General features: G+C 43.1%; 1 protein-coding gene across 2 annotated transcripts in view; it reads right to left on the minus strand.

Moving 5' to 3' along the window:
* KIAA0586 (KIAA0586 ortholog) overlaps positions 1-17,281 on the minus strand; it is a 2,241,463-nt gene that overhangs the window by 1,618,097 nt on the left and 606,085 nt on the right. For both annotated transcript variants that reach the window (XM_069637413.1, XM_069637412.1), the window contains exon 8: positions 16,844-17,020. In XM_069637413.1, the coding sequence (XP_069493514.1) occupies positions 16,844-17,020 (177 nt within the window). The remainder of the gene's footprint in view (positions 1-16,843; positions 17,021-17,281) is intronic.

Below are 17,281 nucleotides of genomic sequence, written 5' to 3' on the forward strand. Positions count from 1 at the left end.
AAGGGAATAGCCATAATAAAACTTGCACTATATCAGAGGTGCAAAGGGAAAATGAAGCAGACACGGCACAAAATACTGCGGAAAAGATTGCAAATGACTTAAGACCATACATAATGTCGGCAATGGGAATTTCGTTGGCCCCCCTAACAAAATTGTACAAGCAATTTCATGAAACACAAAGACCAAAACACCTTATTGGCCCTCATGATGTCAAAAATGACTAAGATGGAAATGGATATGGTAGTATGGGAGCATGAACTAAAAAATGAGAAACAAAAAAATGAGGATGCAAACAGATTGATTAAAGAGCAGTTAAGAAACAACGTGGAGGAAAAGAGGCTATTTGCTGAACTGGCAAGAGAGGCAATGATAATTTTGAAACAAAGACTATGGAAGGGGCCAGAAAAGGCGAAAGAAAGGAACAGGAGGGGACATACAATGAAGACGCCTGTCCGCATGTGGAAGGCAGTGACAAAATTATAGATGAATCAGAGGGAGATCCAAAATGCACCCTAACTTCCAGCGAAAATCAAAGGAACATGGTCTCAAACTCAACAAATATAAAAGAGCGTGACCAAGCGGAAAACCCTGTTAAGATAGTGGTGGATCTAACAAAAGAATCAGGACCAACAAACTTCGATCCAGGAAAAATAAACTTCAACTGACAAGTGCGGAAGACTTTGCAACTGCCTCTACGTCCAAAATGGCAGAAGGAGAAATAATAGACCCCAACCAAACTCTTAAAGGGGTCAAAGATCCTGGTAAATCAAGTGAAGTATATGGAATTTTTGAAAAGGGAAAGAAAAACTGTTAGTGGAAGAAAAAACAAAGAAGGGAAAGTGCAAAAAGAAAACAAAGAACATGGTACAAAATAAAAATAAGATGTCCAGAGGATCGTGCAAGTTTTTAAGGAACCTAAAAGCTCTAAAAGTGACAATTCAAACTGATCCCGCTGAAAACCGAGAGGCAATGAATTTAGAAGCAAAGAACAAAGGAAGTAGTGTCACAAAGTCCTCCCTGACTTTCGAGGAACTTCGTGGGTGCAAGAACATGAATGAAGAGGAAATAACCGCTGAGGAACTATTGAACTTCTCAACATACGAAACTGACGAAGGGGAACCCTCCGATCAGAGCCAACAAACACTGGATGCAAGAGTTGCGACGATGGAGGAATCAGACACTTAAGAAATTCGATCTCCAAAAAAATGTTAAAAAAAAAAAATAGAGGCCTCTTTCAAAAAGAAGTTGTGTCTTCGTCTCACCCATAAAGAATGTCTCAAAAACGGGTCAGACATTACCAACCGAATGGCTCATGACTATCGAGGAAAAGAGAAAAAAAAAGTTTGAATCTGGAAGTGAGGCGAGAAACACAAGGGCAACTGAAACCTACATTTGCAACAAAAGACAACAAAAAACGGAGCGAAAAAAAGTGTGAAATAGAAAATGGACAAAAAAAGCAAATTTAGATAAGGAAAAGAAGCGCAAAAAAGGAAGCCGAACGATCGCTCTCAGACAAGTGACAACTATAATACTGGAACGAAGCAGCCCGAGGAATGACGGGTTGGTCCTGAACAGGTACAACATCATGCAATTATTACACTACATCCCGCACCTCAATTCAATCTCTACAAACGACGAGAAAATAGAATTTGTGGACGAGGAAGTAATGGACACCGTTTGGATCCATCTCGATTCAAAGGTTATAAAAAAAATACTACTAGAAAGTAGGTCAGAGATGCAGACTCTGGGCTTTGACATACGAGAGGAGAACGAACCTGAGAGCAGATTGAGGCCGAAACGCTCGAATACCACTGGGGCGATTGATAACATGGAAAGTACAAAAGAGAAGAAAGGAAAGAAGCACGAAAATGAGGAATTAGATAACAGGGAGATTGAAGACACTGCTTGAGGACATATGCCGAAAGAAACGTATAAGGATAACATTTGCAGTGAATTTGCAAGAAAAAGTTTCGTCAAGCAGCGAAAAAGCAGCAACCGATGAAGGGGTAATCGATAATGGTTGGTCGTGGATTCCAAGAGCCCTTCACCCCTCAAGCCAAAGCTAATGTTCGAAGGAAGATAGACCAAGAATTGACTGTGGGTCTTGGAATACCAGGGGACATGCTCATTTATTTGGCAATCCCTGGAAAGCACTCCAGGCTCTAGATATTGCATGCCTACAAGAGACCTGGCTGGTGAATTCTCCATGTGTGGAAGGGTACGAGATCGCCTTCAATCTGGCAATTATGAATAAAAAAGGCAGTCCGATGGCTGGCCTTTTGACCATAGTAAAACGAGCTAAGGGTCTACAACATATCAAAAAGGCGACAAATATCAATTCACATTTACAATTGACCTCAATAACATGTGGTGAGGAAGGTGGAGCATGGAATCCGACTCTCCATATACTGAATACATATTGGTATCACCAGCAAGTAGGAGGCGTAGAATTAGTGGATAAAATATGTGACATCCTTGACGAACTGAAAATACAGAACCCAGGAGACGAGGTAATAATATGCAGAGATTTGAATATGGACCTGATACAAGAGAGAGGAACGAAACCTGCAAAGAACTGTTACATGATAAAAAAGCGAATTGGGGAAAATATGGTCTGAAGAAATGGAGCTCACACTGATGTGCTTGCTCAACGGCTGCACAAAAGGGGATATTCCCCCAAAATCAACTTGGGAAATAGGATCCCAAAATTTCATACTGGACTATTTCTATGCAAGTGAGTCTTTAGCAAGGAAAATACTAAGCCTGGAAGTATTAAGATCTCGAGAAAGTGACCACAATCTTGTTAAGCTAAATTGGGAGATAAAACAACATGAAAAGCCCAAAAAGTGGACTCCCAACATAGAAATTGTTTCGAGCCAAAATAGATTAAGATTGAATAATAAAAATTTTGAAGACCTTACCAAGACACTAAAAGAACAAGACCAAAACCAAGATTATTTGGCACATGACACTTCTTCAGAAGTACTCAAAAACCAGTAATAGCGGCGGTAAAAACTGCTATAAACTTCACGCTTTTGACCCAACCATAGTAAGGAAAAAAAGAGAACTGAGGCAAAGAATAAGAGCCCTCCGGAGATTGTCTCAAACGAAGTACGGGAAAAGAAGAGAAAATTGAAATCGCAATATAATAACTGGATCCGGAGCCACAGACACATAATGCAACAACAAGACGCAGAACAAATAATGGCAACACTGGCTAATCAAAATTTGAGAGATTTTTGAAACAATTAAAAATGTAGGCGCGCCTCAAGGGGCGCTAATAACAAACATGGTCTCGGAACAACAATGGATACAGCACTACTCTAAGCTCTTTGAAAGACAAGATGAACAGATAAAGGAGGTAATGGCTTCCCCCTCAAGCTGGGATATTGAAATATCTAAAGAGGATATTCTGGCAACAATAAAAAACATCAGTTCGTCGCGAGTTCCAGGGCCCGATGGTATCACAAATAAAATGCTGAAAGAACATACAGATAAATGGGCGTAACTCTGCGAAACACTATTAAAATAAATAACGAAAGAAGGGAAAATTCTGATGACATGGAAGTCTGCAATTATAGTCCCCATCTTTAAAAAAGGGGAGAGATCGGACCCCAAGAACTACAGGCCTATAGCCCTGCTTGATGTGATAGGTAAAGTATTTGCCACACAACTATTACATCAGCTAAACTCATGGATCAATCAAGCAGGGGCATACGACCGGAGACAGACAGGCTTCGTAAGGGGGGGGTTGGTTGCCGGCTGAACCTCCTAATACTAAACCTATAAAAGATGGAATCTATAAGGACCGGAAGAAAAATCTATGCGGCTTTTGTGGACTTAGCCCATGCATTTGATGGGGTAAATCGCGACCTATTATGAGAAAAGATGGTCAAGTTAAATTGTCCCTCGAGTCTGTTACAAGCAATTAAAGATCTTTACTCAAACACAAATATCAGAATCCGGCTTGATCAAAGTGGAACCTTAACAAAACAGATTGACACCTCAAGAGGTGTAAAACAAGGCAGTCCGCTAGGATCCACCCTATTTAAACTACTAATTGCAGATGTGGGAGAGGCTCTAGAGGAAATCTCAGCATTTCCGCCCAAAATAAATGGGAATCATATAAGCTGGCTATTATATGCTGATGATATTGTCTTGCTAGACTTAACCCCAATAGGGCTCTAGCGGAAGTTAATAGCACTTGCAAATTACATAAAGCTGAATGGGCTGGAAATAAATGCTTAAAAACCCAAAATCGTCCAGCTATCGGATTTAAAAGGACAAACAATCAAAGAAAGGTCGACCAAGATGGACCCTGGAAAACAAGACTATTCAGTGTTCGACCAAGGTGACCTACCTAGGGGTACAAATAAGTGCTAGTATAATGGATGAACCGATGGTGAAGAAAATAAAAATAAAATTTTCAGTGCAAGGAGCAATGCTTCATAAAAAATATGGCAAATTTTCTTATCTTATCAGCCCATCATACATTTTTATAAAGCAAAAGTAATCCCTGCTTTAATTCACAGGGCTGAGGCAATGTTTGGATGTTCTTACATTTTATGGTCCCAGTGATGTTCTGGAGGAGGATTCTGCAAATGCCTCAAAGTACACCGAACGCTTGTATCAAATGTGAACTGGGTCTGCTATCAATTAATGCGAGAGTAGAATGGAATACTCTATTAATTTATAGGAAGATCATTGAAAAAGAATGCGCTCTGCAATATGAAATACTGAGATCAAACAAAACGAATAATCCAAAAGATGTCTTAGAGATCTGGAAAAAGAACTGAAAATATCTTAGTTCAACTGGTATCGACAAAGGAGATGCTGGAACAAAATCCCAACGCAGTAAAGAAAAAATTATGGGAGACTGACTGGATCAACACGGTCGACCAGAAGGCAACCCATATGTGTATGAAAGATTATGCATGGGAAAGTAAGGCATTAAATGTGATACCCAAGTACCTAAAAAAGTTTCCCTGCCCGAGGAGAAGAAAAATGTTTCTAAAACTAAGGCTGAACCCATTTCACACGTCCGAGATTAAAAACATGAGAAAAAGTAAAGGAGAGGCAATAGAAACTAATTGCCGATTTTGTAAAAGCGAAACAGAGACATTAAAACATCTGATAATCTCATGCCTGGAATTGAAAGAAATGAGAACTACATTTTTGGGCACAGAGCTCTCAAAATTCTCCACGTACAGCGAGGAAGATTGGTGGAAAAAAATCCATGATGGAGAGGATGGAAAACTGACCTTTGCACCAACCTTTTTTTTTTTTTAGATGAGCTGGACTCATTTTTGATAAAGTTTGAAAACTAAAGTTTGAAGAGGAGTTAAAGATGTGTTTCTAAAAAAGTTTGTAATAAGCTGATTTAAATAAAAAAATAATAAAAAATACATATATACAATCACAGGTTCAAATGCATAATACAAATCAAAATACTCCTGCAAGGGAATGAATAGGCGAGTATTACACACAAACAGGTTCACAGAGAATTTACCCCTAGCTAATATTGTCCAACCCTAAACTGCCTGGGGCCTTGTGCCCTATTGTTTGGGATACAAAGATACAGCACTCAGGAGGCAGGAGAAAATGTAGCTAGGGTCTCTGGGGTCCAGTGATGGATTCTTAGAGCCAGGGTTCAAGATAGACAATGTCCAAAATTCCCCCCAACAGTTAGAAGTCTTGCCAAGGCAAGTTTTGGCAAAGCCAATAGGTTTAAGATAAAGAGGATTGTAAGTCCATTGACTTACAATGGGAATGTAGGGGTATGTTAAAAACTCAATAACTTACGCCCTCACTCCGAATCGTCCCAAGACTTTCCAGAACAAAGGAAGGGTGTCCTGGCTTGCTTTTCCCACCAAATTCCGCAGTCCACGATTTTCACAGGTTGCAGGTTCGAGTGATTCTCTGGTTAAGATCTTTTGCTGGTGCAAAGACTCTTGATGAAGAAATGCAGAAACAAACGATGCAGCGCACTTCTCGGGACTGGAGGCGGGTCAGAAAAGCAGGTTTCGGACTGTGCATGCCGCACACAGCGATGCAGCAGGACTCAGTAGCCGCGGTCGGACTTTCCGGTCTTTCTTGGGTCCCCTTGGTGCTAGGACGCCGACATTTCGCAGAGGGTGTATTTGCAGTGGCAGCTGCGGGTGTGACAAGTTTCAGGCAGAAACTCGGAACGGCAACGAAGATAACCCAGTAGCCCAAACCAAAAATGAAGCTCGTCAGCCACAGGACGATTCCTAGGCACTTCCGAAGGCAGTTTTTGCGTTGGGCACCGAGTAGGCTTCGGGAATGGATGGTCCCTCCAATCCAGGGGTGGTAGCACCTTTGCAGGCCTACTGGAGATCAAGAGACAGACAGGGCTCCACCAGGACTGCAGCAGAAGTTGGTTGCCAGGCCTCCTTCAGACAGGTTACAGGTTTCTTTGTGGGTCTTCTCAGCTGGACGGACTCTTGGCTCCTTCAGGTTCTTCCAGGATCTCTGAGAATTGCATGCAGGGGCCCTCTTCTTATCCTAAAGCCAGGTAGGAGTCGAAACTCTCACTAGCCAATGGCAGAACTAGCCCACACAAACCCCACAGTGGTCCAATCAGGTCCACTGGCAGGAACACTCATGCATACCATTCAGACACACAGAAACCAGGATGTGGATTGGGGTCAGACTGACCCATCCCACATCCTGCCTGCAAACACACAAAGCCCTCGCGTAGCACGCCAAAAGCTCCTGCTTTCCCAGGCACTGCAAGTCTTCATAAGGATCTTTCTGGCCTCTGAGGCCAGGAAGAAGGCTAAACAACAAGATGCAAAAAGAATGGACGAAAAACCTCGTGGCACGGCCATGTTTGGCCAGTAGCCACAGTAAGTAGCCAAACGCGGTTAAGCTAAAACGAAATTCCCCAAAAATTGGGGAAAGGTCACTGCTGCCACCAGCCCATCTTTTAAGCACCTCAGAATAACCACAAAATCCTTTGAGTGTTAGTCTAGGGCAAAACAACAATGAACCCCGTTGCACTGCAGTGTAAACTGCTGTGTGCAATGATAAAAAGTTACCACGTGTGATACAAAAGTAACCACAAGTAGCAACACAGTCACAAGATGAAAAGGGAAACACTGTTTCCCAGTACTGATCGCCTTATGGACACATCAGTTTCCCCATAACATGTGAGCAAAGGCCAGTACAGTGAATCTTAAGGCTTCACTGTACCGCAAAAAGTACAAGTCAGATTGAAAAATAAAAGCAAAAAGTTTGGGGGTTCCTTAAAGATGGAAGGAAAGGTGCAGTAAAGAGAATCTTTCCTAACAGTAAAGCTAACTCAAAGAGATCCCTGGAGGGGACTGGCAGAGAAGCAATAGCTAATAGGCTAAACCTGGATCCAGGGGAGCTGGGATCTAAACTCAGCTTCAGCACAACTGCCTCCAACTGGAGATCTAAGCAATGTAAAACAACTGAACAATTTGCGGTCTGATACGGTCCCAGATACGTGGCCCCAACATTTTTGGTTTAGGTGACGTTTTGTGGCGCTTGTGCCACAAAATTGCCGAAACCATTGTTACAGAAGAAAGAGAGGGAAAGGAAGTTTGGAACTTACAATATCTGGTTGGCAAAGCAAACAACAATGAAACTTCTAAATCACTAAAATCTCTTTTTCAAAACTCCTCCACTGTACTACCCAACGAGAGTTCCCTAACAATATTTTCTTCTATTAGCAGCTTTGTAATTAGCAAGTCGGGTGCTAGGATTTCAATTTCCAAGCTGCAAACTGATTTCCTTTTGGGCTATTGCAGCCTATTTCAAAGACATTTGGGCTACTTTGACAGCATTTCTGTTATTGTGCTCTGTAGGCTGCCTCTCTACCACCATCCACTCCCTCTACCCCACTGCCACGTTCTCTATCCCCACCAATCCCAAATCCCATTATGTGTGCTGGGTGGATTTTCTTTGGGATACTTTTCCCATGGCTGCTTTGTTCATGTTTTTTGCCCCAACCAACTATCCTCACCCACCCACCCTACTCCATCCTCTCAACACCCAACCACCCTCTCGACAACCACCCACCCACCCACCCACCCGGCACCCTCCCCTCTCTACCCCCACCCAAGCCCCTCCTTCCCTCTCTACCTCCACCAACCCAACCTCAACTCTCTACCTCCCCACACACCCTCCACTCTCTCTCTACCATACATCCCACCCGCCCTACCCTCACGGTCTCTACCCCACCACCCGTCCCCTTGCTCTCTACCCCCACCACCCTTTCCCCACTCTCTACACACCACCCACTGCACCTCTCTATACCCCCAGACACCCTACCTATGCTCTCTCCTATCTAGCCCCATGCTCTCTACTCCCACAAACCCTACCCCCCTCGCTCGAGTGGATGGTCCATCTGTTGCGCTTTTCTGACTCCTGGATATTGTGTAAAATGGACTTAAACTAGGCTGACCCCAGATCCATGGTGTATATAATCCTATTTTTCTGCCCGTCTTCTGGAAATAGATCATGGACTAGGCGTCATTCATAGTCTGCAATGCACATCAAATCAACAGTCAGAGTCCATTACTTCAGGCCAGAGCACAGACGCTGCAGCCACGTCCACTCTGTCCACACTGCATTAAAGATTAACTGTGCTCCCTGGCTCCCTGGCCACTGAACACACAGTGGCACCTTGTGGGAGGAGGTATGCCAAATCACTGGGCAACTGACTCAATTACAGACCAACAGTGTCAAGCTACATCCACCTCAGACATTCCTGGTGACCAACCATCTGACCTACTTCACAGATAATACCCCAGAACGCCAACACCTACTAAAGAGGAAAAGATGACAAAAGGAACTGGAGGTAAAAAGAAAGGGTGAATGAGTCCCTGGGCCAATACCCCTGCTAGAGCCCCGGGAACTGTAAATTTGATTATCAACGACGATCAAGCTTCGACCTCCAGTGATGATCACAACAACTATTTATTAGCAGCAATGCAGAGCGGCTTTCTGGCTGTGAATATGAAGCTGGGCGACATTGTATCCACCATTGGCTCATTAAAATTCAAATTAGAGAAAGAAAGCGGTCGCATAAACTAAGCAAAAACCAGGATTGGTGAAACAGAGGACAGGGTTGACGGACATGACCGCGACATAATTCAAATGAAAATGGAGGTCAATAAGATTCATACTAAATGTGATGATTTAGAATCGCGTTCAAGGCAGAATAATGTTCGGTAATCGGAATACAGGAGGCGGCATGCAAGGGGCTCCATGGAAACATTCACGGAGAATCTACTAAAAGCACTATTTGACCCCACAAAGTTCTCCCCACAATTCCTGGTGGAAAGGACCCACAGAGTACTAACTCCTATCCCTAAACCGGGTGCTCCCCCCTCGCACCATTGTAGCAAGGCTATAAAATTATCGTAATAGGGAGGGACCTCATATTGCGAATTTCCAGGGAACAAGGCAAGCTTCGCTAGGATTCATGAAATTCACATATATCCAGATTTTGCAGCCAATGTACAAGCTCCTCGTAAATCCTATGTCTGTGTCAAGAAACTATTATGAATTATACAAGTCCGTACGTCCTGCTGTTCCCGGCTAAGCTCAGAATCCAACACGGAGGTCGAGCACATTTCTTTGAGAATCCATACGAGGCTATGGCATATGTGGAGGCCACAATTCCTCTTCTGGGTCACGACTGCGATCAGAATCGCAATCCTCAACCACATAACAACGAGGTGAATGCTGAGGCTGCCGATTGGATGGCACTGATGCAGACTCGGATCTACCTGCCACATATACACATTGGTGTACAATACTAATATGTTTGGGACCGGTTGCTCACATGGCAGCCGACTGCACCGCTGCTTTGCTACTCGTAGCGCACCCTAGGAGGTTTCCACAATTTTCTTTGCGATGCATCGTCAAGTTGGGGATGATGGAAGGGGAGAAGATGTCCATCTAGTTGGGGTCAATGATGGATATGATCACCAAATGTTGAATAATTATGAAGTTATATTTATATGTTTTTTTAAAAAGTGCAGGCGTATCGCCAAATAAACACAAGAATGGAACCCCTGTTAACTATACAAACAAGACACGGTCATTATATGAAGTAAATTGGCCGCTATAGGTGACGAGATTCCCTTTCTATCATGGAATGTCCGTGGCCTGAACAACCCCATCAAGGCAAGGAAAGTATTGGCATATATAAACTGCCATTCCCCTAAAGCAGCAATGCTACAAGAAACCCATGCCCTGAGGGCACTGAATAAGGAATTTGCACCCAGATGGGGGAACCAAAGGGATTATACTAATTACTCAATTCAGGCTAGAGGAGTGATGACACTTATAAACCGCTCATTACATTTTCAGGAAGATAAGCGGAGCACAGACCTGCTAGGGAGATATGTGATTCTATGGGGAAAGATCTTGGGAGTAGATGTGCTATTGGTTAATACGTGTGACCACAAGCTCAACAACCCCAAATTCTACGAGCAGATAATGGCGATCCTACTTGGGGGAACCAGTCCCTGATTAATGGGGAGGTGGCATCAATACCATCTTGGAATGTGACCTGGACCGTTCAAGAGATACTCAGCACAGCCTAACTAACACAGGTCGCTTGATAAGACAAATTATGCTGCAAATGGAATTGGTGGATGTGTGGAGAGACTGTAACCCTCATGCACGTGAATACACCTATTATTCGTCGGTCCATGATGCGCACTCCAGGGTTGATTATTGGCTGGTCTCTTTGGGGCTGATGGCACAAGTACCAAAGTGCATGATATACCCTAGAACTATTTCTGATCACTCACCGGTGACACTATTGGTAAAATAGGAGGGTCCTGGTATTCCCAGCACATCTTGGAGAAGGCCACCCGCATGTTTATTAAATGCAAATGTCCTCAATGTACTATGTGACAAGATTGAGGATTTCTTCCAGAGAAACAAGGAATCTGTATCCCATTACTGCACTATTTGGGAAACATTTTAAGTATGGCTGCGGGGAGAAATGATTTCAATGACCTCGGTGGTCTGAAAGCAACAAGGAAAGAACTTGGTATTGTGGAAACAGATTTGAGGCAACTCGAAAAACAAATATGGCACCACACAGAACAAAGCACTGCTGGTCTTAATTAGTGGGTTCTGGCTGATAGTGAGGTCCAACTACTACATAATCCCATCCAGGCATGGCGATACGGGGAAGCAGACAGACCGGGTCGCTTCTTAGCGGGGGTGATCAAGGGAGAAAAAGGGACACAACACATCACTGGTATTAGAGGGCATTTCAGCAACATGCTAACTACACATGAAGAAATAAATGCCAAATTTCATCAGTACTATACACCAATGCAGATGAATATACCGACAGATTTATTGCACTATCTGGAACAAATTCCACTACCGTGCCTCCCTGCTGAGACGCAATAAATACTCAGACATTCATGACCGAAGAAATTACGGAAGCAATAATGACCCTCTCTTCCGGGAAAGCCCCGGGCCCAGTCGGGATAGGAATCGAACTGCATAAGAAGCTTAGACTAATACTAGTACCTAGGTTACTGTTGGTTTGGGAAGAGTCTCTACAGGTCTGTCAGTTATCACCCACAATCTCAGAGGCTGTCATTACGGTGCTATTAAAACCTAACGGACCGGCGTCTGACATGGCTTCATAAAGACCGTTGTCGTTGATTAATACTGACACAAAAAACATTGCTAAGGTTTTATCAACCCACTTATTACCATACATGTCATCGCTGGTGCATCCAGACCAGTCCTGATTCATCCCTGGGCGCTCAACCGCGTTCAACCTACGGAGACTGTTTGGCATCATATCCCAAATAAACCCTAAAGCTAAGGCAGTAGCAGCCTCACTCGATGCAGAAAAAGCGTTTGACTGTTTCCTGGCAGTTTCATTTCGCTGTCCTACGCTGCATGCAGCTGGAAGACCATTTCATAGAATTTATACAACTATTATATATCATACCAACCGCCAGAGTACACACCAATGGCACGCTTTCGCCTGCCTTCTTTCTGAGATGAGGCACAAGGCAGGACTGCCCATTATCCCAGTTATTAGTTGCATTAACGATCAAACCCCTTGCACGAAGAAGGGTAGACAAAAACTAACGCAGAGGTCTCCACATAGCGGGTCCACCACAGATAATATCATTATATGCGGATGATACCCTTCTATATATTACGCACGCAGGAAAAAAACATGGCTCTGATGATGGGGGAAATCTGTAAATTCGTGACATATTCCAGATACAGAGTCAGTCAAATCAAAATCTGAACTATTCCCGCTGACTCACGCTACACAGATACCAGCTGGGATTCTGCTGGGTCCCGCATAGACTTAAATACCTGGGCATATTGATTTCCTGTACATGCTGCTCCCTACTCACTGACAATCAGGAAACATATTTAGATACAATGGCAACTAAACTACAATTATGGGCAAAGTTCCCCATGTCGATGTACAGCAGGCTCTTGTGACTCAGAAAAATCGTAGTGGTCCCCAAATTGCTATATTACTTCTGCAATATTCCAGTGTGGCCAGGACGGGAATTTTTTTTATAAACTCCGATTGCTGGTGATCCAATATGTATGGGGTACAGGAACTCCACGAATTAAATGGTAGAGGATGACTGAACCATTCGAACAAGGTGGCCTAGCGGCGCCGACCTTACAGCTCTATTATTTGGTATCGCATGCACAATTCACAGGAGATTGGTACTCTACCAATTATACCCCAATGCACCAAGCCCTAGACACATAGTGCTTTACATACGAACCTAAAATCGATCATTCTGGCTGATAAGCATGGAGATTCGTGCTCGTTCGACCCAGTCCATACAACAGTGAATGCATGGTCAAGACTGTTTAAGAGACTGGGTGTACTGTCAGCATACTGCAGACTAGTTCCATTATAGAACTGTCCAGGGCTCCCCCCGACGTATCACAAGGACATTAAAAACACGTGGGACATTGAGGGAGATATGACCCTACTAGACCTGTTCCCAGGTGGGACATTTGTTACACTTAATTTGTGGCTAAGCTGGGTAACAACCCCATTAGGTTGCTTCAATATTTTAGGATTAGTTCGGCAGTCCACCACCGGTGGCCCTAGTTTCCTCAAGACCCACATAATTGTGGGCCAATAGAAATATTAATACACAACATATTCTAGAAGGTTTATATCTAGACTATACCAAGCATGCCAAATAAGTCAAGGGTCCACTAAAGGATCCAAAGGGAAATGGGAAAAGCTTGGGCAGCACAATACAAGATAAACAGTGGCAACGTTGGTGCCGCTTGACAAAAGAAGTTTCTCTGAATGTAAAGTTCAGACTCATACAGTTGAAAATACTTAATCAGTTACACTATACTCCTGCACATGTCGTGAAATTCGTACACCCAGTGTCAGCAACAAATGTATGAAGTGCGGGGTGGCTGAGTCGGACTCCCTTCATATGTATTGGTACTGCCCCAGGATCACCTGATTCTGGCAAGAAGTGGCAGATGTGTTATTTGACATTACTGATAAACCACCTACACTCTCACCCCTGCCCCCTGTCCTCCACCCCTCCTCCCAAGTATCTGTTGGGAGACATTGGGAAAGTGAAAGTATCAAAGATCCGAAGACTCTTTAATTTGGGTTGTCTAATTGCCAAAAAATGCATACTGAAGTACTGGAAATCTAATGCATCTCCCACTGTTGCCGAATGGCTCAAAGCATTGACTTATGTCAATGAAAGAGAGTAAGGTTACAGTTCAATGATTGTGCCTTGATGCAGACCAAAGGACATATCTGGCCCTTTTCAGGACTATTTATTAAGAATAGATGAAACGCAGTAAAATGCTTGGTGTTGTAAAATGGCCTATATAATTTGATTTAAGTCCCGAAACTGTTGTAAAAAAGTGATATTTACTTGTTGTAATACTGTAAGATACTTGTCTACGGAAAATTTGTTGAAGGCAATATGTCTGCCACTATGTTAAATCAAGTTTAAAACATTTATTTTTTAAATCAAGAAAGTTCCTTTAAATAGACAAGTTCCACTCCAAGTACAACACAAAGTTTGTTCTATTCCATAAGTCCTTCACTTGGCACATGGAATGTCTTATTCGCAAATAGATTTCTTCACTCTTCAAAATAATTATCAAAGTTTCCACAAACTTCTGCTTGACAACCAGAAAGACTTTGGTCTTCACACATCCAATAAGTAGTCAATATAATTATTCTCTTCTTTGAATACCCATTACATTTCCTCGATTCACATTTTTTATTCATAAGCAACAGAGTTTTGTCAGGGTGGTTTTAGAACAGTTTATCAACCACATTTAGTGGATTTGCCACTTTGTTTCAACCACAGCCTTCTACCACACTGTAGTACTTCAAATTGTCTTCTTCCTGGTACACTCGCCTCCCAGGACAAACCCCTAATATTCCCTTTCCTGATCTACCCGCCTGCCGGGATAAAACTCCTACTACTAGTACTCTGTAGTGAGGTTTAGCTTCAGACTTTCCACACTTAAATCCTCAATGGGCAAAGTAAATCAAAAACGTCTTCTTGGATAAATCTTGACTTTCAACAAGAGCAAAGGGTTTCATAACTTCTTTCATAAGGATACAGCATAAATTGACAATGTCTCTCACACTGAGTCATTTGCCACAGGCAATGCAGGTTACATTTCTCTTCCTCTTTATGATTCACGTAAGGAAGGCTTTGCTCATGTCATCCCAGGTTTACTTCTACACCATCACTTAATTGCTGGTAATGCAGTTTACAATATTTCCTTTCAGGGTATCCCTTATTAGAAAAGTGGTATCCCTTTACATTTATAATTGCCTTTCTTTGGCTTAAGCAATACAGGTTATAGTTTTCTCTTATATGTATTCTCCCTGTCTGTAGATTAGTTATTGTGCTCAAATATTGTTCCCTCTCTACTTTGGAAAAGGTTGTTACAATATTCTTGAACTCTGTTTCTCTTGAACTTAGAGTTGTGCCAAAAATGCTTTAATTCAACAGTTCCGTATTCATAAGCTTTACTTTGAGTTAGCAGTCTATTTCGGAGCACCAACGGGGTTACCTATCGAAGACCAACTCACTGGTCTTTCCATGCGTCTGTTGGACCTGTTGCTTTAGTTTCTTCGTTTGGCAGGATGATCCGGGCGCTTATCAGCTCCAGTAACACTCCCACTGCTCATGACTCCTGAAAAGGGTGCTTTGCCTGCTCTGCACGTACTTCGGTGAACTCCAACCACCGGAGTAGGATGCTGGACCAGGAGAGCTTCTCTCTCCCTCAAAGCAGCTAGTCTTAGTGCTGCTTCCCGCTGCACGTCCTCTGCATTCAGAATTCCTGTTTTCTGCCACTCTCGCAACGAGACGTCCAGCTTGCAACACAGCGGTGGCTCCGATGGCTCCTTCTCCCTCCTGCTTCTGCTGTTCCACTGCTTCTTTCCAATAGCCTGCTCCTGAAGGGCCCTTAAATGTTTGAACGTCTCACTCCGGTGTGGGTCATTACAACCACGAGACTGCACACTACAGTTCTGCAACTATGAGCCCCTCTTTCTCGTCTCAGTACTAAGAGCATTATGGGGCTTGAAGTCCCCAATGTTCTTATTAATTTTAACATCATTTAGTTCACTCTATTTTACTGATGTATAGAATGTACATTTAGGAGAGGCTTTCAAAGGAATTCGCGGTTGATTCTTGGTTTGATAATTAAAACAATGTAGAATTATAACTTTCAGAAATAATGTAGAATAATAACTATCAAAAATAGTTGTATAAACTCCCCGACCCCTACACATATCATTGTCATATTTATCATAAAGGTTTTCACAATTGACACTTTGGGTAGTTTTGGGAGGGTAAACCTTACTATGACAACACGCCATTAGGTATTCAGGCATTTGAGAAATGTCGTACTCAGAAGAGGATGAATACCGCTTCTCTCCTAACAGTCGTCATATTCCCTTGGTGGCCTTCTCGCCCCTTGTGATCCACCCGGCTAATACCATCCTCAGGGTTACGATCAGGCAGTGACTGCCTTCCCCTGGCCACCTGGGAGGAGACTTTAGGCTGGGATTCTGTGAGGACTCAATAGAATTAAACACACTACTCTCTTACTCTCTCCCCACACCCACCCTACCCTCTTGCTCGCTAACCCCACCCACCCCAAACCCCTATGCTCTCTACACCTACCTGCCCTACTCTCTAGCATCACCCACCCTACCCTAACTCTCTATCCGCTTGCTCTCTTACCCTCACCCTACCACCTTGCTCTCTACCCAACCCATGCACTCTACCCCACCCACCATACTGTCTCTAGTCCCGCCCTGTGCCCACTCTATATAGCCCCTCCCACTCTCTAGCCCTTCCAACCCATCCCTCTCACACTCCCTCTAACAGCACCCTCACCCTACCCCCTCATCCTTTCCCTCACTCTTGCTTTATTTCTTACCCTCTCACTCTTTCTCTAGCATATTTCCTCTTGCTCATCATCGATGGCACCCTCTCTCAATCACTTCTTCCCTTGCTTAATTCCCATTCCCATTCTCTTGCACACCTGCACCCCTTATCGCATCCTCCTTTGAAACTTTACACTCTCCTCCCCACACCTTGGTGCAAAGAAATTGTAGTAAACATCAAAACTAATGGTTTTGCCAATGCTTGTTCATCGAACTGCAATTTCTGCCAGATTCTTCCACGTACAGCACATGTTTGAAATCTTACAGCTACAATAAAATGTTCTATATAGACCACTGCACTGCGACCTGGGTCCCTTTACAACAAAGAAAATAAAGTGAATGACTAGTATCAAGCAGACTTACGTAGATTAGGTGCAAATTTTGATTCATCCATATTTTCTTTTATTTGAAAAAGTGGATCTTTAAGTGGAATGCTGACATCCTTTGACATTGGAATAGGAGCAAATCGCCGAGGCGCTGGTGTCTCCAAGGGGGATTTCGTTTTACACTGGTCAGAATCCAGAAGTATATTTGAGTTTACTATTGTAAAAAAGAGAAAAAAAACAGTGTGGTTAATATTTCAAAAGGAAGCAGGAGTCAAAAGACAATGCAGCCATAAGCCTGCCATTGACTTGAAGCAAATGTTTAGATGGAGAATTATTTACAAGTTAACAATCGTCCTTGTTTTCTTCATTTCTTAAGTCAGCTAAAGTAACAGCCTGCACAAAATCACACATTTTGGCTTCTTGGAATCTTAAACATGGTGGACTGCAATGTTTAGTTCATGCCAAACAAATAAAG

The sequence above is a fragment of the Ambystoma mexicanum genome, chromosome 14 (assembly GCF_040938575.1).
Source record: "Ambystoma mexicanum isolate Mex_15411 chromosome 14, UKY_AmexF1_1, whole genome shotgun sequence".
NCBI lineage: Eukaryota > Metazoa > Chordata > Amphibia > Caudata > Ambystomatidae > Ambystoma > Ambystoma mexicanum.